General features: G+C 42.2%; 1 protein-coding gene across 1 annotated transcript; it reads left to right on the forward strand.

The window, feature by feature from the left end:
- Positions 1–6881: 6881 nt before the first annotated feature.
- Positions 6882–24800, forward strand: LOC124018330 (astrotactin-2-like; the record flags this gene model as incomplete). The annotated part of the gene is made up of 3 exons (XM_046333603.1): positions 6882–6987; positions 7601–7784; positions 23432–24800. Coding segments are annotated over 3 exons (528 nt in total), but the record flags the coding sequence as incomplete, so codon positions are not given.
- Between the last annotated feature and the right edge of the window lie 359 nt (positions 24801–25159).

The raw sequence follows: 25159 nt of genomic DNA on the forward strand, positions 1-25159 counted from the left end.
GCTGAAGAGCTCAGTGACTTTCAATGTGAGACCGTAATAAGATCCCACCTTTAAAATTTCTGCCCTGCCAGAGCCGCCCCGGTCAACTGCAAGTTCTGTTATTGTGAAGTGGAAAAGTCTAGGAGTCTAACAGCTCAGCCACACAAATTAAATCTCTTTGCCACATGCACCAAACACAACAAGTGTAGACTTTACCATGAAATGCTGACTTACAAGCCCTTAACCAACAGTGTAGACTTTACCATGATTTAATTAGGCAAGTCAGTTAAGTACCAATTCTTATTTTCAATGACTGCCTAGGAACAGCGGGTTAACTGCTTGTTCAGGGGCAGCACGACAGATTTGTACCTTGTCAGCTCGGGGGTTTGAACTTGCAACCTTCCGGTTACTAGTCCAACGCCCTAACCACTAGGCTACCCTGCCACCCAAATGCTTACTCACAAGCCCTTAACCAACCGTGCAGTTCAAGAAGAAGAACATATTTACCAAGTAGGCTAAAATAAAAAAAAGGTAATAATAAAACACAATAAGAATAACAATAAAGAGGCTATATACAGGAGGCACCGATTCCGAGTCAGTGTGCAGGGGTACAGGCTAGTTTAGGTAATCTGTACATGTAGGTGGGGGCGAAGTGACTATGTATAGGTAACAAACAAACAGCGAGTAGCAGAAGTGTACTAGAGGTGGGGTGTCAATGTAAATTGTCCGGTGTTGATTTTTAGGAATTGTTCAGCAGTCTAATGGCTTGGGGGTAGAAGCTGTTGAGGAGGCTTTTGTTCCTAGACTTGGCGCTCCGGTACCGCTTGCCGTGCAGTAGCAGAGAAAACATCTCACAGAACGTGACCACCGAGTGCTGAAGCATGTAAAAATCATCTGTCCTCGGTTGCGACACTCACTACCGAGTTCCAAACTGCCTCTGGAAGCAACGTCAACACAAGCATTGGAAATTCTGGATTGATGAATCACGCTTCACCATCTGGCAGTCCGACGGACAAATCTGGGTTTTGCGGATGCCAGGAGAACGCTACCTGCCCGCTACCTGCCTGTTTTTCATGGTTTGGGCTAGGCCCCTTAGTTCCAGTGAAGGGAAATCTTAATGCTACAGCATACGGCATTCTAGACGATTCTGTGCTTCCAACTTTGTGGCAACAGTTTGGTGAAGGCTATTTCCTGTTTCAGCACAAAGCTAGGTCCATACAGAAATGGTTTGTTGAGATTGGTGTGGAAGAACTTGATTCTCCTGCACATAGCCCTGACCTCAACCCCATCGAACACCTTAGGGATAAATTGGAATGCCGACTCCGAACCAGGCCTAATCGCCCAACATCAGTGCACTAGATATTGGAAAATTGCCAAATGTTCCAACATCTAGTGGAAAGCTTTCCCAGATTTTGGAATGAGATGTTTGCTGAGCAGATGTCCACATACTTTTGGCTATGTAGTGTATTTCCAACACACAGCCAATTCTACCATAATGAGCTATGTGTTGGTGTCCAATTGGTAATATAAACTAAATAGTTCTGATATAGTTGTATTGGTATAACCAGGAGCTGCCAAAATTGCAAAGACAAAGAAATGATGAACACAATTGTTTTTAAATAATTTGCCAGCAAAACTTGCAACAACTAAGACTAAAATGTCTGCCTTTCATCATGCTAATAATGTCTGATATAAGATGTGAAAACTTAAAGACCACACAAGTAACTCCTCATTAGTCTGTGAAAAGACAATCTGGTCTACCCAACAAGTACGATGTGTTCTTTCTTTGTTTTTATTAACATGGGGGCTTTATTAAGTGTAGTATCTCATGTCAAGTCCAAACAATATGCTTGTACTGAAAACCTGAATGAGCAATCTGTTTTATGGAAGGACATAGAGAGATAAAACATCAAAACAAGGCATATTTATTAGTGCAAATTACATCTTTACAATTTCCCCTTGTTCCCAGGCATGTCATGTATTGGGGTGCTTTCATGTTAGTCACTTAAAATCAACAAATCACAACATGTGTAGACTCTGAGATTTGGTTTAGATATAGATAGAAAATGCAGCCACTGCTACAGTAGTATGATCATATTTCTGCTCAAACCTCCAGTAATATGTGCAGGTGCCAGCAGTCAGTATGTAAAGCTAACCTGTAATTGATAAAAGACGTTGTAGAGAAAGGATATTACAGTGTAAGCGCGGTAAGTCCTTTCTTACAGACCTGACCTGAGAAACTAAATCGAGGTCGTAAATTGGTTTTGAATTATATTCTCCCGGTGCAATTGATTGATTTGTGGACCGGCTCAATTGATCTCAGACCAACGTCTGATGTCATCAACCAGGAATCCCTAGGCTGCCTGGCTTCTTCTATGCCTAGTATGCCAGAAATAATGCCATAATTGCTCTCTCTTTCGTTCTCTCTTCCCCACTCCCTCACCCTCTCTCTCTCAATTCAATTCAATTCAAGGGACTTTATTGGCATGGGAAACATATGCTAACATTGCCAAAGCAAGTGAGGTAGATCTCTCTCTCCTCTCTCATTCTCTCTTACCCCTCACCTCTTTCTTTTTCTGTCTCTGTTCTTTCTCCATCCCTCTCTCTCTCACTCTCTTTCTCTCTACCCCCTCCTGTCTCATTAAATTAGAGGACAACCATTACTTTATGGTGGCATTGCTATTTCAAACAAATATGTTTTTTTTGTTGAGCTTTCAAAACGATGGCACAGGGACAAAACCATGCACTACAACCATCCAGCTTCTGAGTGGAGCGAGGGATAGAACGGGTGGAGAAGACAAAGGGAATCAGAGAGAGGCAAGACAGATAGAGTGTGAGAGATGAATGGACAGAGAGAGCGGGTGTGTAGGGGGTTGGGTATATGTTGCCAGTATGTTACCCTCTGTTTTGACATTCTCGTGGCAGGCAGACCACGGAGCTCGTTTTGTTCTCCCAGTTAATCCTTATCGATGCTAGTGGTGAAGCCTGCCAGCTCAGGCTCCATTCAGCCCCCCGCTGCACTGCGCTATGGGTGACAGGCCCGTTTATCCAGCACCTACTAGTGCATCTGATTGGACATTTTGGATAGGAGTCTGATCAACAGGCCTTGTATCTCTGACCGTAGTGTTAACAGAACTGCAGGGGAAGAAAGCAGCCAAAATACCTTTTGTGGTTGTCTTCGCATTTAAAAAAAACCCACAAAGGCTAGAAGAAAGTTTCTGTGGTAATCTCCTTTCACTATACATAATAGGACTGTGATTAGGCTGTGGAGAAAAGTACCTGTCTTTGATGCCAACCACTTAAACAACCAAAAACAGCAACAAGCTGGCAAGCTGTGTCCGGGATCCTAAACTAAACTCTACTAATTGCCTGATAAATACACTCTGCCCCCCTCCATTTACTGGCCAGTGATGTGACCACATAATTTAAACAATGTGATTGTTATATGTGCCGTTGTTTTGCTGGGCAGGGAATCTACAGCGAACTTCGTACAGACTCTGGCCCCTTGTCTTTTGTGAGGTTCTTGGGGAATACCAATATACCACAAATTTCTCTTGATGAATAACAAGATCGGACAAACTATGCGAACAATGTCAAAACAGGCCATATTACAAACAAAACAATCAGTTGGTGGTATTAAAACACAGGCTCTTCAAACAAAAGGCATACTTTTAAAAATGGACTCTGCCAGTGAAATAGCTTTGTGAAACAGAAAAATAAATTCTGCATCCTATTTGATGTTTGTCGTTTTGCATGTTCAGTCATGAACCATATTAATATTCACTTGCATTTGAAAAGTATTCAGACCCCTTACCTTTTTCCACGTTTTGTTACGTTACAAACTTATTCTATAATGGATTAGATCTTTTTTTCCTCATCAATCTACACACAATACCTCATAATGGCAAAGCGACTGCACATTTTTTGAAATGTTTGCAAATTTATTTTCAAATAAAAAACACATTGATTATTTACATAAGTATTCAGACCATTTGCTTTGAGACTCGAAATTGAGCTCAGGAGCATCCTGTTTCCATTGACCATCCTTGAGTCCACCTGTGGTCAATTCAATTAATTGGACATTCTTTGGAAAGGTATGTCAGAGCATAAACCAAGCCATGAGGTCAAAGGAATTGTCTGTAGAGCTCCGAGACGACAGGTTTGTGTTGAGGCACAGAACACAATGGTCACTCTGACAGAGCTCCAGAGTTCCTCTGTGGAGATGGGAGAACCTTCCAGAAGGACAACCATCTCTGCAGTACTCCACAAATCAGGCCTTTATGGTAGATTGACCGGAGGCACATGACAGCCCGTAAAAGCCACATAGGCACCTACAAGGCACCTAAAGGACTCAGACCATGAGGAACAAGATTCTCTGGTCTAATGAAACCAAGATTGAACTCTTTGGATTGAGTGCCAAGAGTCAAGTCTGGAGGAAGCCTGGTACCATCCCTATGGTGAAGCATGGTGGTGGCAGCATCATGTTGTGGGGATGTTTTTCAGTGGCAGGGACTGGAAGACTATTCAGGATGAAGGGAAATATGAATGGAGCAAAGTACAGAGCGCTCAGGACCTCCGACTGGGGAGAAGGTTCACATTCCAACAGGACAATGACCCTAAGCACACATCCAGAGGCCCAGCCAGAGGCAGGATTTGAACCTGATCTAACATATCTGGAGAGACCTGAAAATAGCTGTGCAGCGACGCTCCCCCTCCAACCTGACAGAGCTTGAGAGGATCTGCAAAGAAGAATTGGATAAATTCCCCAAATACAGGTGTGCCAAGCTTGTAGCATCATACCCAAGACGAATCAGGACTGTAATCGCAGCCAATGGTGTAAGGGTCCTGTGTGTAGCTGGTGTAGAGAGTCAGGCTCAGGATAGCAGATATGAATGATCAACGTACTTTACTCAAAAAGACAAATATACAAAGTAACATCACAAGCCCACAAAGACGAACCGAATTACAATACACAATCACTCACAAACACAACATGGGAAACAGAGGGTTAAATAATAAACAGAACAAGCAGTGGCTAGTTTTCTAGCGGTAGCTTCGGTGGAAGTCGTGACAAAAGGTGCTGCAACAAAGTACTGAGTAAAGGGTCTGAATACTTATGTAAATGTGATATTTCATTCTTTTTTTAAAACATTTGTAAAAAATCTAAACCTGTTTTTGCTTTGTCATTATGGGTATTGTGTGTAGATTGAGGGTGTAAAAAATGATTGAATCCATCTTAGAATAAGGCTGTAACGTAACAAAATGGGGAAAAAGTCAAGGGGTCTGAATACTTTCCGAAGGCACTGTATGTATTCTTCTGGACAAACCTTCCATCCATCCAGCAGGTTTGCTATTTAGATAATGGTCATATTCGATGATTCACAGATGTATTAAAAAACAACAATTTGGTCGCAGAATACTGCTTTTTATACTTCTTTTTCTCTCCCCCAACACACATATTGTAACGGCGTTTGTCTGTTGTAAGAAGAGAGTCAGACCGAAATGCAGCGTGTAGGTTACTCATGACTTTAATGAAAGATATGACGGTACATGAAATAACTGAAATACGAAAACAACAAATGAAACGTGAAACTAATTACAGCCTATCTGGTGACTACAACACAGAGACAGGTACAAACACCCACAAAATACAAATCGAACTCAGGCTACCTAAATACGGTTCCCAATCCAAGACAACGAGAATCACCTGACTCCAATTGAGAACCGCCTCAGGCAGCCAAGCCTAACTAGACACACCCCTAATCATACACAATCCCAATGCTAATAAAACCCCAATATGAAACACAACATATAAACCCATGTCACACCCTGGCCTACCCAAACATATAACAAAAACACAAAATACAATGACCAAGGCGTGACACATATAGCACTGAATCACAATTTCAATTTACAGTATAAACCCTAGAAATAGAATGCTAAGAACAACATTTACCCTTTGACTATATCCATGCCAATGGACCGTTAAGGTATGGTTACAGTGGGAGTGTCCAATCGGCTCTGTCTGTAAGATTACCCAACAGTCTTTGTGTTACATGCACATTATCTACATGCATGTTGGTAGTTCTATAGCATTTCATGTCTCATAAACAGCCATCATCTCTCTAAAAGCTACTTCTATGAGAAAGACTGGACAACCTACAGTACAGTACTTCACAGGAAACCATCTCTCCGATGATCTATTAGCACCCCATGATCATCAGGGAGCAACATGGTGTCTTTCCCCCTCACTGCTGTATACAGTACTAGCCACGGCCACATGGTGGTCCAGGGGATCTGAGGGCTTAATATGTTTTACATTTGTGGAGAGCAGAATCTCCGTCATTAGAGGAAGTGGGAGTCCCATTTAAAGGCACTATTAGGTGTAATGGCCGTTGCTGCCGACTGGCTGGTCTGTCGCGTACCAGGCAGGGACCACTTACAGACGTAATCGAATCCCCCCCGAGTCCTTTACCCACTCCTGGGTCTCGAGTCCTGGCCTGGCTCTGAGTTATGGCTATTTTCAAAAAGGAGTTCTGTTGCTGTCAACAGTGGCTCATAAAAGCGCTGTGCAAAGTGTAGGAGCCGGGACACTCGGCCGGGACACTCGGCCGGGACACTCGGCCGGGACACTCGGCCGGGACACTCGGCCGGGACACTCGGTGCATCTAGCTTTGAAAGGTTGGGATGGAATGGCTGGAGCCACATAAGTCTTTTTTTCTGTCGAAAGAGGCATGTTACTTTTGAGTTCCTTTGATTTCTCTCATACTGTAACAGTACATATGAAAGGCTGTTAATTGTTGTTGACATATGACATATGTCAGCTTCTATATTGTGTCATTTATTTTCTTAATTCTCGCTCTCTCTCTCTTGCGCTCTGCTCTCTCTCTCTCTCTCTCTCTCTCAGGTTCACCCTATATGCTGTGGACAGTCGAGGGAGTCGTTCAGAGTCTAGCTTTGTCTCAGTGCGGACGTCTTGTCCAATGGTAGATGATAGCAGAGCAGAAGGTACTCCTCCTCATACTCCCTTTCCATACTTGATATTCTCTTTCTACACTCTGTCCACCCCATAACCTTTCCATCTGTCCTTTATACATTCTCCTTTCCCCATAATCTCTTCTCTCTTATCCCCCCACAGACACTTTTCTTTCCCTATCACATTCCTCCCTCCTTACCACATTATTTTTCTTCATTCCATCTCTCCCTCACGCTTTCCCCCCTCCCCGTGCCTTTCTCACCTCTTTCTCCTACCCCTCAGCCTGTTGTGATGCCCTTGAAATCCACAGCAGGTTACTCACCATCTCTCTCTCTCCTCCCTCCCCCTCCTTCACCACCTTCCCACTCTCCCCATTCATCCCCCTCAGCATCCACCCCTTTCCCTCTGCAATATACAATATCACATTTTATTCTAGCACCAGGGTTATCACCAGCAACTAGGTTTTACTTGTGATGGTGATCTTGGGTTTACTTGCCCACCTTCATTTGATATACTTATCCCACGTTCACCTCTGTCTTTCAAATGAGTGTCTTTAAAATGAGTGTCTTTCAAATGAGTGTCTTTCAAATGAGTGTCTTTCAAATGAGTTCCATGTTTCCCCTCTTCCACCTCCTCCTGTGTCAGAGATAGCAGACAAGGTATATAACCTGTACAACGGCTACACCAGTGGCAAGGAGCAGCAGACGGCCTACAACACTCTGATGGAGATTCCTCCTCCGCTGCTTTACAGGGTGCAGCACCACTACAACTCCCACTACGAGAAGTTTGGAGACTTCGTCTGGCGGAGCGAAGATGAGCTGGGACCCAGGTGAGGCTCGGAAAGGCTTGGAGATGTCTAAGTTGTCACAGCGATTCTGGTGCCCCCACGACATCTGGTGTCACTGTTTGTTTGGAGCCAGTGTCAAATGTCATCTTCCACTTCCACTCTGGGAAGTACCTGAGAAAATGGTTGTCTGTGTCCAAATGTTCCTTCTTGTGGCTCAGGTAAAACACTTCACTAGTAAGAGATTATCCCATTGGCCCACAGATTTCAAGTATAAGTAACGATCAACCTAATTGGTCCAGATACTTAATATTTTACTGGAATAAGTAGAAGTGCAGTGTTAATGATCATGAAGTAAAACGGCAATAACCACTAACATTCTCAAGAATGCCTTGGGGTTCTAGGCGGCCTTTGGACAAAAACCACATGATCGTTTTCACCCCACCTTCAGTTTTCTCATTTTTAAAAATATTTCCATTCCAGCAGATCTGAGAATGGCTGCCTTCCAACCCACATTTATATCCAGTCGATAAGTTGAATTTGTCTGTTACTATAGATCCACTGTTTCTTTATTATAATTTTTTAAACTTGTACTGCAAAGCAGTACAACCCCAACCCCTCATTCTCCCATCCATCCATCCAGCTATCAACTCCCTCCCACCCTCCCTCCCTCCCTCCCTCCCTCCCTCCCTCCATCCCACGCACCCACCACTCCCTCCCTCCCTCCCTCCATACCACCCATCCACCCCTCCCTCTCTCACTCACTCACTCACTCACTCACTCACTCCCTCCCTCCCTCCCTCCCTCTATCCCTCCCTCCCTCCCTCCATCCCACCCATCCACCACTCCCTCCCTCCTTCCACTCCCTCCCTCCCTCCCTCCCTCCCTCCATCCATCCATCCATCCCACCCACCCACCCTCCACAAAGCTACGAGTTTGCTGGTATCTAAAAAAGTGGGTATTGGGAAAATGATGGTCAACCCTCAGAGTATGGAATGAGACGAATGTGTGATCAACAAATAGGTCACAAAAAAACACCAGACCGTTCCTACGCCAGAACTGGAATGCCGTGTCAATCTGTGACACTGGACAGAGATGATTAGATGTTTATGGGGAGAAGTAGCTTGCTTGTTTAAGGCTAAAGTGACATTGGAATTGGGACCAGATTTTAAGGGAGTTCTTAACAATGGTGTTCAAAACATGGGGATAATTTGGAATAAGTACAAAAACCTAGGTAGTACAGTCATCTTAACAGAATTAATGCGACCTGCTAATGAAATGAGAAGAGACGACCACCTTCTGTAGCTCAGTTGGTAGAACATGGCGCTTGTAACGCCAGGGTAGTGGGTTCGATCCCCGGGACCACCCATACGTAGAATGTATGCACACATGACTGTAAGTCGCTTTGGATAAAAGCGTCTGCTAAATGGCATATATTATTATATTATTATGAAATCATGCTTAGTGTGCTCCAGGAGTGTTTTGAATGTATTTTTTAACAGAGCCTTAAATGAGTCCCAAATAAGACCTGATGCTCCACCTTAAATGGGAAATTGGAAAACCCAATTCCTTCTGCTAACTGATTCATGGGGAGGAGCACACTTTTTGTTAGTTTGAACTTATAACCAGAGAATGTCCCAAAACCTTGTAGCATGTCCAAGAGATGGGGTACAGACTCCACAGGGTTAGAGATGTATACAAGAAGATCGTCTGCATATAAGGACACCTTGTGAGTCATGTTGCCCCTCAATATTCCTTTAATCCTCTCCTGCGCCCGCAGGGCGATAGCAAGAGGCTCAATAGCCATATCAAATAGGAAAGGGGATAAACAGCAACCCTGCGTGGCCCCCCTGTGGAGAGGGAAGTAGCTGGAGGTAACATTGTTGGTGCGAACAGACACCACTGGGGATGATTGCAATATGTTAATCCAGGTAAGGAATGACGGGCCAAACCCAAATCTCTCTAGTACTGGAAATAGACGTTCCCACTCAACCCGGTCGAAAGCCTTTTCAACATCAAGAGAGATGACGACCTCTGGCTGTAGAGTTGAGTGGGTAGAATAAAGAACATTACATAGCCGGCGCATATTATAGACAAATTGCCTACCTGGGATAAATCCGCTTTCCACACAGTAGTGTGAGACGTCAGCGGTGCAGTTGATCTGTAAAAAGACATCCATGTGAGTTGATATGTATTTTTTAAAGGCACTGCAGGATAGTAGTAGTGGGTCAAGTCGCCACACGCTTTGTGACACAGTACTGTCCGGAAAGCGGATATCTAACTGGCCAGGTCTATGGTCTGAGATAATGATAATGTGATATTGGCTAATAGTTACAAAATGAATAATTATATTTATCCATCAGGAAAAACGTTTCGGGTAGCCTTCCAAAAGCTTCCCACAATAAGTTGGGTGAATTTTGGCCCATTCCTCCTGACAGAACTGGTGTAACTGAGTCAGGTTTGTAGGCCTCCTTGCCCATAAATTTTCTATAGGATTGAGGTCAGGGCTTTGTGATGGCCACTCCAATACCTTGACTTTGTTGTCATTAAGCCATTTTGCCACAACTTTGGAAGTATGCTTGGGGTCATTGTCCATTTGGAAGACCAATTTCCGACCAAGCTTTAACTTCTTGACTGATGTCTTGAGATGTTACTTCAATATATGCACATAATTGTCCTACCTCATGATGCCATCTATTTTGTGAATTGCACCAGTCCCTCCTGCAGCAAAGCACCCCCACAACATGATGCTGCCTCCCCCGTGCCTCACGGTTGGGATGATGTTCTTCAGTTTGCAAGCCTCTCCCTTTTTCCTCCATATATAATGACGGTCATTGTGGCCAAACAGTTATATTTTTGTTTCATCAGACCAGAGGACATTTCTCCAAAAAGTACGATCTTTGGCCCCATGTGCAGTTGCAAACCGTAGTCTGGCTTTTTTATGGTGGTTTTGGAGCAGTGGCCTCCTCCTTGCTGAGCGGCCTTTCAGGTTATGTCGATATAGGACTCATTTTACTGTGGATATAGATAATTGTGTGCCTGTTTCCTCCAGCATCTTCACAAGGTCCTTTGCTGTTGTTCTGGGATTGATTTTCACTTTTCGCACCAAAGTATGTTCCTCTCTATGAGACAGAATGCGTCTCCTTCCTGAGCAGTATGACGGCTGCGTGGTCCCATGGTGTTTATACTTGCGTACTATTGTTTGTACAGATGAACGTGGTACCTTCAGGTGTTTGGAAATTGCTCCCAAGGATGAACTAGACTTGGAGGTCTACAATTTTTTCTGAGGTCTTGGCTGATTTCTTTTGATTTTCCCATGATGTCAAGCAAAGAGGCAATGAGTTTGAAGGTACGCCTTGTGAAATACATCCACAGGTACACCTCCAATTGACTCAAGTTGTGTCAATTAGCCTATCAGAAGCTTCTAAAGCCATGACATCATTTTCTGGAATTTTCCAAACTGTTTAAAGGCACAGTCAACTTAGTGTATGTAAACTTCTGACCCACTGGAATTCTGATACACTGACTTGCCAAAACTATAGTTTAACAAGAAATTTGTGGAGTGGTTGAAAAACGTGTTTTAATGACTTTAACCTAAAGCTATGTAAACTTCTGACTTCAACTGTACATATACACATGTATACTCAAAAAACATTTAATTAAATAAGTAAATAGGAAAACAAACCCAGTAAAATTGAACATTTGTATAAATGTACTAAATTGTGTGGATAGGTCAGTGGAACACTCCACCTTAGCCAGCACAGTCTGTTCAGATTTAATGATAACCGCCATTACGATGGCTAGGTCGGGGGGGGGTTGGAGTCCGTGTCAGGTGAGCCCGAGGCTTCAGTAGAGGCCTAGTCCTTTGTGGCCCGATTAGTAAATTGAGTTCGATTCCAAATTAAATTTTACAAAATCAACACGGTGGGGAGGTGTTACTAGTAAATTGTTCACCCTGGATCTGAGCACCAAGGAAACGTGTTTTCACACGTTGCTGCTCCCCAGCGCCCTCTTCTCCACTGTTTCTTTAACCATCTTCACAAAGGTGGATCACGCCTACGGACACACGTAGATGTAGACATACATGTGTCCATACTTGCACTCACACAAATATACGTGCACACACAAACACATGCAAACTATTTCTTACAGATACGTATGCACACACACACACACACACACACACACACACACACACACACACACACACACACACACACACACACACACACACACACACACACACACACACACACACGCACGCACACACACACACGCACGCACGCACGCGCGCGCGCACACACATACACTCTCCTTCTTTCACACACACATGCACACACACACACACACACACAACACCCTGGTCAGCAGTAATTTTGGACAGCAAAATATTGGTTTAGGCTTTCACTGCAAATCCTGGCCCATAAAACCAATCATGACCAGGTTTCTTCCATTGGAGTACCATCTTATAAGGACATAAATGTCATAAAAGAATCCACATGGCACGGCCATATATTTTCGTTTTCGTTCACTCAAGTTCATCAGATATTTTTATTTCCTCTCATTTACCTTCTTATTCATATTTTGTACCCAATTGGTGACTGGACACAAGTGCTAAGTCTACAAATTACAGCTTTGTTATTACAAGGGAGCCTAGAATGTAGCCAATGGTCTTGGACCCTAGCGAATGGAAGCGCTCCGGTGTTGGCAATTCACGAGTGCTGCGTTGAATAGGGAATACACTCTTTGTGTATAGTGTGGAAAACTCATTCATAAAACCAACTTCTCTGGTTACCTGTAAAGGCTTGAAGCCCCCAGTAAACTCAGGAATGATTTCATAACCACGTCAGGAGAGCGTTGCTCCGATTCCCCTGTGCTACGACCACTAGACTCTTTACCCACAAAGAGCTGAAGAACTAGACTGAACCCAAGGTCTCCATTCAATCCAACCTGCACTGGGGTATTTACAGGTTGGTTTTCTACAAGTGTTTTCAAAGAGTTTGCAGTGGTTCCTGGAGCCAAAGAGAAGCCAGTATTTTTTTGCCGATGAGACAGTGATTGATGTGAGATCTACGTAAGACTTATGGGATGTGTTTACGCCTGCACGTGTGTTCTCAGGATTGGGCCCAGAATGCGTAGTATAATGTATTTGCTGAATGTGATTCAATACACATTGGGCTGGTCGTGTCTGGCTCGCTCTCCTCTAGATGAAAACAATAGGTAGATGGTAGCACTCAAGACCAGGCGTTATCTACTGGACTGTCTGGGGATCCAGGGTATCACCACGCTAATGGATTTCATGTCATACCAGGCATGTCTCGGAATGTTATTACGCCATTACTAACACACAGACATGCACACACTCACACACACAAACGAACAAACATACGTGCACACACACATGTTGTTTTACTATCCTTGTGGGGACCAAACAATTGATTCCCATTCAAAGTCCTATTTCTCTAACCCCTAACCCTTAATTTAAACCTAACCATAATCCTAACCTTAACCCTAACTCCTAACCCTCAACCTAAAATAGCCTTTTCACCCACTTCCCTTTGTTTTACTGTCCTTGAGGACTCTTGGTCCCCACAGGGATAGTAAATCTAGCAGGCAGGCAGGCAGGCAGGCAGGCAGGCAGGCAGGCAGGCAGGCAGGCAGGCAGGCAGGCAGGCAGGCAGGCAGGCAGGCAGGCAGGCAGGCAGACAGACAGACAGACAGACAGACAGACAGACAGACAGACAGACAGACAGACAGACAGACAGACAGACAGACAGACAGACAGACAGACAGACAGACAGACAGACAGACAGACAGACAGACAGACAGACAGACAGACAGACAGACAGACAGACAGACAGACAGACAGACAGACAGGAGGATATAGATAGATGTAAACAATGTGTCATACCCATCTTGGGCTCTGTAATTGGATTGCACTGTTATTAGGCAATTGTTTTGTCTCACTGCTGGTAGTATGATTGTTTCGTAAAAGAGAAGTATACTAGAGACATGTAAAAGTGGTATACTTTTTTTCTCTCTACCAAGAGTCTCAATACAGCATTTTTTAAAGATTATATTTTTAAATGACTTTTTAATGTGTCCAAATCCATCAACACTGTTCTATGTATCTGTTGTTTTGATTGAAAAGTAGCATCAACAGTTATTTGACTCTTACATAACAAAGCAATAGATGTCCCCAATGTCTTTTGAAGATTAGGACATTTGGATTTTCATGTCTTTGCATGCCTTCTGTACTGTCAGCAGAAGCTGAGTTGTGCAATCAGCCTTTTTTAAGTGTTTATTTGGGGAAGCGAATTGGTAAGGTCAGCTTTGACTATAAGGTTACATACTTGTTTCGAATTACAGCCCCAATGCCAAACACCACTCTTACGCCAAGCCAAACACTACATTTGACAGTCAACTAACACTAACTAAACTTCCAAGTCCATTTCCTCCTCATTCTCATAAAGATTTCCTGCAGAGCCCTGCCTCGGTCTGCCCCCTGAAACAGACCACCCCCGACACAGCAGTTTTATGTGAATAGACACAGGGGACATTAGCATGATATGGAGATGGAGAAACACACAGTCTACAGGACGAAAAAAAAAAAAGAATATTTGGACAGAAACTTAAAAAAGAAAAAGGAAAAAGAATCCATGGCATGTTGAGTCTGACCAGGTTAAGTCTCCAGCCATTCAATAGTTTTGTAATGATGGCAACATTGGGTCTAAAGTTTCAGGCCCCGTGTTTTGTTTTGTCCACCCCCATTGCCTGGAAGCCCTCTCCGGCAGCCATAAATAATACCATAAATGTGGAACAAGTTTGTCTTAAAGGAAGATTTTGTTTTTTTGTGATTGGGGTAGAGGAAGGTAGCCTATGCAGGGACCGGGGGTGAGTAGGGAGCACATCGGAGTCCTGGAGTAGGCATTTGGATGACTGACAGTGTAGGGTTATTTACTGCCTGAAATTGGCAGGGCAAGGCCTTGTTGGGGTAATTTACGAGCCCGGCTCTATCGGTGGTGCCTTTTTAAAAGGTAACAGTGTGGCCAAGTGAAATGTGAGCACTCAGTATTTACTCACTATGTCAGGAAACCTGGGAGACTGACGGAGCCACACTGAGACCCAGCCACCATCCGCTAGCATTGTCACAGTCAGCTCTCACAGTTGCACAACTGCACTTTTTTCTTTCTCTCACCATGCATGTACGGTACAGTGTGTGTTTATGTCATGCATGTACGGTACAGTGTGTGTTTATGTCATGCATGTACGGTACAGTGTGTGTTTATGTCATGCATGTACGGTACAGTGTGTGTTTATGTCATGCATGTACGGTACAGTGTGTGTTTATGTCATGCATGTACGGTACAGTGTGTGTTTATGTCATGCATGTACGGTACAGTGTGTGTTTATGTCATGCATGTACAGTACAGTGTGTGTTTATGTCATGCATGTACGGTACAGTGTGTGTTTATGTCATGCATGTACGGTACAGTGTGTGTTTATGTCATGCATGTACGGTACAGTGTGTGTTTATGTCATGCATGTACGGTACAGTGTGTGTTTATGTCATGCATGTACGGTACAGTGTGTGTTTATGTCATGCATTAGGTCGATTGTGCTTAATTTGTTTGCAGGTTGTTTTTCTACTTTGGTCAAGTTTCCATGTATCTTAATATTCAGTCATTTCTATTGAAGCAGCAGTTTTGCACAAATATTGTGTGTTTTATTCTCTTCGAACAGTGTTGCTGGTGTTACACTATTCTTTTTATTGGATGAAACAAATGGGTTTTATTCTCTTCGAACAGTGTTGTTGGTGTTACACTATTCTTTTTATTGGATGAAACAAATGGGTTTTATTCTCTTCGAACAGTGTTGTTGGTGTTACACTATTCTTTTTATTGGATGAAACAAATGGGTTTTATTCTCTTCGAACAGTGTTGTTGGTGTTACACTATTCTTTTTATTGGATGAAACAAATGGGTTTTATTCTCTTCGAACAGTGTTGTTGGTGTTACACTATTCTTTTTATTGGATGAAACAAATGGGTTTTATTCTCTTCGAACAGTGTTGTTGGTGTTACACTATTCTTTTTATTGGATGAAACAAATGGGTTTTATTCTCTTCGAACAGTGTTGTTGGTATTACACTATTCTTTTTATTGGATGAAACAAATGGGTTTTATTCTCTTCGAACAGTGTTGTTGGTGTTACACTATTCTTTTTATTGGATGAAACAAATGGGTTTTATTCTCTTCGAACAGTGTTGTTGGTGTTACACTATTCTTTTTATTGGATGAAACAAATGGGTTTTATTCTCTTCGAACAGTGTTGTTGGTGTTACACTATTCTTTTTATTGGATGAAACAAATGGGTTTTATTCTCTTCGAACAGTGTTGTTGGTGTTACACTATTCTTTTTATTGGATGAAACAAATGGGTTTTATTCGGACAATCGATCATCTAACACCATCCTGATAATATAAATGAATACAACTGACACTAACCAGACAGATCTGCCTGTCTGGTACCGTAACTTTAGTACTGTGGTACTGTAAATTTAGTACTCTGGTACTGTGACTTTAGTACTCTGGTACTGTAACTTTAGTACTCTGGTACTGTAACTTTAGTACTCTGGTACTGTAACTTTAGTACTCTGGTACTGTAACTTTAGGACTCTGGTACTGTAACTTTAGTACTCTGGTACTGTAACTTTAGTACTCTGGTACTGTAACTTTAGTACTCTGGTACTGTAACTTTAGGACTCTGGTACTGTAACTTTAATACTCTGGTACTGTAACTTTAGTACTCTGGTACTGTAACTTTAGTACTCTGGTACTGTAACTTTAATACTCTGGTACTGTAACTTTAGTACTCTGGTACTGTAACTTTAGTACTCTGGTACTGTAACTTTAATACTCTGGTACTGTAACTTTATGACTCTGGTACTGTAGCTTTAGGACTCTGGTAATGTAACTTTAGGACTCTGGTACTGTAACTTTAGGACTGGTACTGTAACTTTAGGACTCTGGTACTGTAACTTTAGGACTCTGGTACTGTAACTTTAGGACTCTGGTACTGTAACTTTAGTACTCTGGTACTGTAACTTTAGTACTCTGGTACTGTATCTTTAGTACTCTGGTACTGTAAGTTTAGGACTCTGGTACTGTAACTTTAATACTCTGGTACTGTAACTTTAGGACTCTGGTACTGTAACTTTAATACTCTGGTACTGTAACTTTAGGACTCTGGTACTGTAACTTTAATACTCTGGTACTGTAACTTTAGGACTCTGGTACTGTAACTTTAATAATCTGGTACTGTAACTTTAGGACTCTGGTACTGTAACTTTAGTACTGTGGTACTGTAACTTTAGGACTCTGGTACTGTAACCTTAGTACTGTGGTACTGTAACTTTAGTACTCTGGTACTGTAACTTTATGACTCTGGACTCTGGTACTGTAACTTTAGGACTCTGGTACTGTAACTTTAGTACTCTGGTACTGTAACTTTAGTACTCTGGTACTGTAACTTTAGGACTCTGGTACTGTGACTTTAGGACTCTGGTACTGTAACATTAGGACTCTGGTACTGTAGCTTTAGGACTCTGGTACTGTAACTTTAGGACTCTGGTACTGTAACTTTAGGACTGGTACTGTAACTTTAGGACTCTGGTACTGTAACTTTAGGACTCTGGTACTGTAACTTTAGGACTCTGGTACTGTAACTTTAGGACTCTGGTACTGTAACTTTAGGACTCTGGTACTGTAACTTTAGGACTCTGGTACTGTAACTTTAGGACTCTGGTACTGTAACTTTAGGACTCTGGTACTGTAACTTTAGGACTTTTAGAGAATTGTGTGTTATGATCTCCAATGTGATCCTGTCTTGATGAATATATATACTCTTAACTCCCAGTCCTCAATTCACCTACTTGCACTTCAGACCCACTTGCTCATATGTTTGGTGTTATGTTGTTGTAGGCAGTGAAATTTGAAGAGAGAAAGAAGAAAAAAGGTTGCCCTTTTTTTTTACACGTGAAAAGGTTGTCTGTGCTCCTAGCTTAACCAAAGACAGATGCTGAGGCTGAACAGACATCCACTTCTCAAAACAAATGGAACATGCCTCCTTAAAGCTCCTTTTTCTGATATTTGTAATATTTGTGTCAACATTCAAGTCCTTACACACGTGCAGAAGAGGTTCATTTTCATTGTTGAGAATAAAGTATTTGAGAATGCAACTAGCTCTCACAGCCTCACGTTGAAAGTTCATGCAAACGTCAGATTTTGGAGTGTCAAAGGTTAAGTTTAGGCATTAAGTCTGCATTTTTAATTTTCGGGTTAAATTTTGGCATTAATTCAGAATGGTTAAGGTAAGGGTTAAGGTTTGGGATAGGCTTAAAACAGAAATATCAAAAACAACTTTATATCTCTTGATTCAAACTTGCAACTTTTGGAATCAGAGGCAGATGCTTACGCCCATCCGCCATCCCAGTCCACAATGCGCTAGGAAAACCAAAACCTACTTGAAGGTAACAACACTCACTGTTGCCCCCTAGTGGTCTGTGTCCACGTCATCTCCCGACGTCCTCAGATATGGATGGACAACGAATACTGACTTGCATCACGGGTGACCTGGCTGCCCCTTCCACCATCACACACCTATTTCTCTGTGCATCTATTTCCCTGTCAGTTTCTTTACTATCATTTAGCCATGATGGCGAGCGGGGATGCAGACCGTGATTAGTCTTCTGTTGTTACATTTGATATAGCAGCGTGCAGAGCCAAGTGAATACAGGGTATATCATTTCATCCCTCCTATAACCAAATAACCAAGAGCACAGGCCATTCTGATAGGCTTTGCAAGTACGCTGTCACGCAGCAATGCCTCGTGACAGTCATGCCTGCAGCTTTACAGCAAAGAAAACGGCTTGTCTCTCGCTCAAACGGTTAAAAACATATGACTCGTTACTGGAGCAACCTTTTTTTCTTCCTGCACGATTTCGCTCACATTTGATATAATTTCACAAAACATGTTGGGGCCGTTTTAAACTAATACCAGGCCGCTAATTATTGTTTTGATAACAAACAACGTTGTTCAGTCATGTTACCTAGCTAGCTCACAACCTGGTAACTTGACAGGGAAATAGATGCACCTGGTAACTTGACAGTAGGTCTTAGGCATACTTGATTGGCGCAGGAAGAAAGGAAAAGGGTCTGCTACTCATGAGATGTGCTTCAAAGGTAGGATTCTTGTAGGCCTAATGTAAGCCTAAATGATCAAAAATCTATCTATTTCCGGTACTCCTTACAGTCTGTTGGGTGCCTCATGTTTTTAAAGTTGGGAGCAGTGTGTTTATGAGGGAGACACAGAGAGTGTGTGTGGGAGGGAGGGAGAGTGTGTGTCTGTGTGTTAAATGAAGAGTAAAGGTTTCATGCAGTGTTTTCCCCTTACTGCCACAATTACATGCAGATCATTAATGCATTTACAGTACCGGTCAAAAGTTTAGACACACCTCATTCAGGGTTTTTTCTTTATTTCTACTATTCTACTATATTGTAGAATAATAGTGAAGACATCACAATTATGAACTAACACATATGAAATCATGTAGTAACCAAAAAAGGGTTCAACAAATCAAATATATTTGAGATTCTTCAAAGTTGCCACATTGTGCCTTGATGACAGCATTGTACACTAGGCATTCTGACAATCAGCTTCACCTGGAATGCTTTTCCAACAGTCTTGAAGGAGTTCCCACATATATGCGGTCCAAATCATCCCAAATCATCTCAATTTGGTTGAAGTCAGGTGATTGTGGAGGCCAGGTCATCTGATGCAGCAATCCATCACTCTCCTTTTTGGTGAAATAGCCCTTACACAGCCTGGAGGTGTGTTGGGTCATTGTCCTGTTGAAAAACAAATGGTAGTCCCACTCAGCGCAAACCAGATGGGATGGTGTATCACTGCAGAATGCTGTGGTAGCCATGCTGGTTAACCTCTCTAGGGGGTGTGGGACGCTACCGTCCCACCTGGCCAACATCCGGTGAAAGTGCAGAGCGCAAAATTCAAATAAAATTACTATAAATATTTAACTTTCATGAAATCACAAGTGTAATACATCAAAATAAAGCTTAACTTGTTGTTAATCCAGCCGCTGTGTCAGATTTAAAAAATACTTTACGGCGAAAGCAAACCATGTGATTATCTGAGGACAGGGCTCAGCACACAAAACATTACATACACTTACCAGCCAAGTAGATTAGTCACAAAAGTCAGAAATAGCAATAAAATTAATCACTTACCTTTGATCTTCATATGGTTGCACTCAAAAGACTCCCAGTTACACAATAAATGTTTGTTTTGTTCGATAAAGTCCCTCTATATCCAAAAACCTCAATTTTGTTGCCGCGTTTTGTTCAGTGATCCAATGGCTCAAATGCGGTCACAACAGGCAGAGAAAATTCCAAATAGTACCGGTAAAGTTCGTAGAAACACGTCAAACAATGTTTATAATCTATCCTCGGGTTGTTTTTAGCCCAAATAATCAATAATATATCAACCGGACAATAGCGTCGTTAATATAAAAGAAAAACCAGAAAGGCGCACTCTCGGTCTCACACAGCAAACAGCTCAGGGGACATCCCACTATCCACTCACTCAACGTTGTCATTCTCCCTCATTTTTCAGAATAAAAGCCTAAAACAATGTCAAAAGACTGTTCACAACTTGTGGAAGCCATAGGAACGGAGTCTGGATCCTATCCCTTTAAATGGTGGATAGGCTTTCATAGGAAAAATAATGACACTTCCTGGATGGATTTCACTGAGGTTTTTGCCTGCCATTTTATTTCTGTTATACTCACAGACGTTATTTTAACAGTTTTCGAAACTGTGGAGTGTTTTCTATCCAACCCTACTAATTATATGCATATCCTAGCTTCTGGGCCCAAATAGCAGGCGGTTTACTTTGGGAACACTTTTCATCAGGAGGTGAAAATAGTGCCCCCTACCCGAGTGAGCTTAAGTGTGCCTTGAATTCTAAATAAATCACAGACAGTGTCACCAGCAAAGCACCCCCACACCATCACACCTCCTCCTCCGTGCTTCACGTTGTGGACCACACATGTTTTGCATTGAAGGTGTACAGTAGCCTCAGCAGCACTCTGTGTAGGTTAGCACCATGGTGTAGCTGGAGGAGCTTCTGTTCTCCTCTGGGTACATTAACTTCGATACAAAACTTAGGAGGCTTAGGAGACTTACACAGTAAATATGACAACTTCCGGAGGATGTCCTCCAACCTATCGGAGCTCTTGCAGCATGAACTGACATGTCGTCCACCAAATCAAAATATCAGAGGATTAATCTAATACTGAAAGCATAAGCTACAGCTAGCTAGCACTGCAGTGCATAAAATGTTGTGAGTAGTTGCCTCAAAGAGAATAAAATCAAATCAAATCCAATTTTATTTGTCACATACACATGGTTAGCAGATGTTAATGCGAGTGTAGCGAAATGCTTGTGCTTCTAGTTCCGACAATGCAGTGATAACCAACAAGTAATCTAACTAACAATTCCACAACTACTGTCTTATACACAGTGTAAGGGGATAAGGAATATGTACATAAGGATATATGAATGAGTGAAGGTACAGAGCAGCATACAGTAGATGGTATCGAGTACAGTATATACATATGAGATGAGTGTGTAGACAAAGTAAACAAAGTGGCATAGTTAAAGTGGCTAGTGATACATGTATTACATAAGGATACAGTCGATGATGTAGAGTACAGTATATACATATGCATATGAGATGAATAATGTAGGGTAAGTAACATTATATAAGGTAGCATTGTTTAAAGTGGCTAGTGATATATTTACATCATTTCCCATCAATTAGTGGAACAGTTTAAAAATTAAGGAGAAGCAAGAGGAGGAGAAAGAGAGAGATAGCTATATTTGGTTGTATTTGTTTTTACAAAACATTCACTTAGCTAAGAATGAAGCTAGCTAGTTTAACCTACTCAAACATCCGGCTCAAGCAGAGCGAGATGCTATGTTATCTAGCTGGCTATGGCTATCCAACACTGTAACTCTTCCAAGTCTTAGTGGTCCTGTGTAGCTCAGTTGGTAGAGCATGGCGCTTGTAACGCCAGGGTAGTGGGTTCGATCCCCGGGACCACCCATACGTAGAATGTATGCACACATGACTGTAAGTCGCTTTGGATAAAAGCGTCTGCTAAATGGCATATATTATTATTATTATATAAGTCATTCATTTATTGCCACCGGAGCCCACCAGTGTAACTGGTAAACTGCTTTCTAGCTACACTGTACTGCATGATTGTAGCTAGTGGGTTTACTAACGTGTTAGTTCTAGTAGCTATGTTGACTATGACGTAACAATGATGTAGGCTGTGTGTAGCGGTTATAGAGGTTATGAATGGAAGGTTTGGCTTAGAAAGTTTTTTTCGCCTGGTTACAGACAGCTGAAATGTGAGGGGAGGAAAGTTCATAGATGCAAGAAGTTACACAACGTGCAAATTATCATGCTGTTTGTATGTGCCTGCTGTGAAAGTGAACTATGTTTGCATGTGATCAGGTGTGTATTCAGGTGTGTATTCATTCTGCCAATTCTGTTGAAAAATGTTTATTAAACGGATGGAAACGGAACAAAACAGGGATAAAAATACCTTAATATGTCCAATAGAAATTCACATTTGCAACGGACTGATGATTACTCCCTAGATCAGCTAGATGCAGGCAAGAGTGTGCATGGCGGTATTGAATGTCACCTTGATTACTCAAAATTCTCTACGTTGTAAACTTTCATTCATAGGCTAGGTTGTAGCAATCTCATGATGGGTACAGGGAAAATGTGTGTATCATGTAGTAGCCTAAACCTATCGATGTAACATTTGAGCTGGGTGAATGGAATATGAATGACAGTCATCCACTATGCTGTAAAATAATCATCCTCCCTCATCTTAAACGGCACCAACCGCCACTGGTATGCACGTGTGTTTCCTTACAGCAGTTTGTCTGCCTGTCCTGTACATTAACCTGGTCTCTAACATACCCCCTTCTGGTGAGGAACATGAGTAGGCTGCCAACACAGATCAGAGACAGACCTCTCTACTCTAGTCTGGAATTCAATCAAACCTGCAAAAAGATACATAACACATGAATGAACCTGCTCAGTTTCTAGATTGCTGTTGAACAAGGGGGCAAGGGTGAAGCATATTTATATACAATACTTCCGTTATTGGTCCATTTGCACAGATATTATTTATTTATTGCCTTCACAGTACCCAACCTAAAACACACACACGCACGCACGCACGCACGCACGCACGCACGCACGCACGCACACACACACACACACACACACACACACACACACACACACACACACATCACATCACAGCACCCCTGGAGCAATTAGGGCTAAAGTACCTTGCTCATGGGCACAATGGCAGTACATAGTATATAGGATGTTAAAGCCTCCAGTTGCCGGCCCTGATTCCACATTATTGGTCAATACTGGTAATGGCCATAGTTATTGTCCTGTTATTACCGATCTGTAAAGTGTACCAATATTTATATCACCATGAAAATAAATAAAGGAATGACAAAATGACAATGCTGCTGATGCTGACATTAATACTAATCATGACTGTGTTTCTGTCCCCTAGGAAAGCACATCTGATCCTGCGCAGAGTGGAGAGGATCAGCCGGTACTGCCGGGCCCTGCTCCACAGCGCATACATTCAGAGCCGCACAGACACCATGGCCTACGTGTTCTGTCGCAGCGAGGAGGTTCGGCCCACCAGCAAAGTGTGGCATGGCTCCCTGCATGAGACCCGCACCACCTGCATGGAGAAACTGATCTCAGTACAACGCAGCACATACGGCAACGCCAAGCTCCGATGAGACAAGCTGCCCGACGACACAATGACAGCCGCCTCCTCCTCGTTTCTGGTCTCTCCACTGACTGGTATTTTTCCAAATCAGGAGAGCCCTGAATCCTCGACCCCACTGGACATTGTTAGAACTACTGTCAAACACCCTCAAATGCTTTTTTGGAAAAAGTGCTAAGAACTGCTTGAAGAGGGAAGACGGTTTGGATGTACATGCCAGTGACCACCACTATCAATGAGGTTGGAGCAATGTGAGCATGTAAATTATCATTCAACCCAGAGCAAATTGGTTGGCAAAAAAATACTGAATGTAATATTGCAGTTTCTCATGGTACTTCGACTGGAAGCGTACCAGGGAAACAAGCGAACAAAAAAAACAACTCCCTGTTTGTCTCTCCTCTTGGCTGGAGAGATGTGAAAGAGAGCGTTTAGATTTGATTTGATTCATTTGTAATACTTAAACATAGCACCACTACAATAATGTCGTCGTTTTAATGCAGACAACATAGTGTTTATAATAAAGGCTACGGAGAAATCCTGTGTGACGGATTGTGATGTCATCAGCTGTACCGTACGGTGTGTGAGTTAACGCTTTGCAGCTAGAAAAGTCCTCAACCAGCAGTGTTTCCTTTTTTTTGTTAGTTTGTTTATTGTGGTTTATCTCCTCAGAAAGGTTGACAGAGGTGGAGAGCTCCTAAACCACAGGGAAAATCCTTATTTAAAAAAGAGTCCATTCAAATGGTCCACTGGTGAATATAGGTAACGAAAAAGAAAACATTTTCATAGGAAAATATTCCAAATGACTTCAAGATTTGATGCTATATGTATGGATTGCAGGGTGATGGCAGGTGAATGCCAATGAGTAATGAAACGCTATAAAGGAATCATGTTTAATGGTATGGATCTTGTAGGATCCCTTCCCTCAAGGAAACATTTACTTGACTTTCCATCTCTCAAGAGCCATGGACATAAAAATCCAACTCAATTGTTTTTTTTTGTATTGATTATCATTTCACGTTATATCAATTGTAATAGTAAATGATTATATTGTAAATATGAAATTGTAAATAACATATGTATTATTATGTGGCTTTAATTGTCTTTTCTTTTCGAGAGAATGTGAAATATTAAATACTATATATCACAAGCATCTGCATTCTTTTGGACAAGGAGAAAGTAGCTCTGTTTAACCAATTGATTCACATCTGCGGTATAGGCTATACCACACTCCATGGGTTGGGAGAGAAATGTAAAGATTATGATGAACTCAAAACACCTGCATTGTCATATGGCATTATTGAAAAACAACAGCTGCAAATGAATGGGAACTTGTATGTAATGTCCCTCAGGATAACCTGTGAATACTTTCCTACATCATCTACCCCTTCACTCTGCTTACGGTAGGTAAGTAACAACCTGTACTGGTGGTTTTTTCCCCACCATCAATAGTGGACCTCGAACAAAATATTGACATGAATTTCCACGGGGGAAATAAGTCCCTGT

This window comes from Oncorhynchus gorbuscha, unplaced genomic scaffold, assembly GCF_021184085.1.
Source record: "Oncorhynchus gorbuscha isolate QuinsamMale2020 ecotype Even-year unplaced genomic scaffold, OgorEven_v1.0 Un_scaffold_48:::fragment_2:::debris, whole genome shotgun sequence".
NCBI lineage: Eukaryota > Metazoa > Chordata > Actinopteri > Salmoniformes > Salmonidae > Oncorhynchus > Oncorhynchus gorbuscha.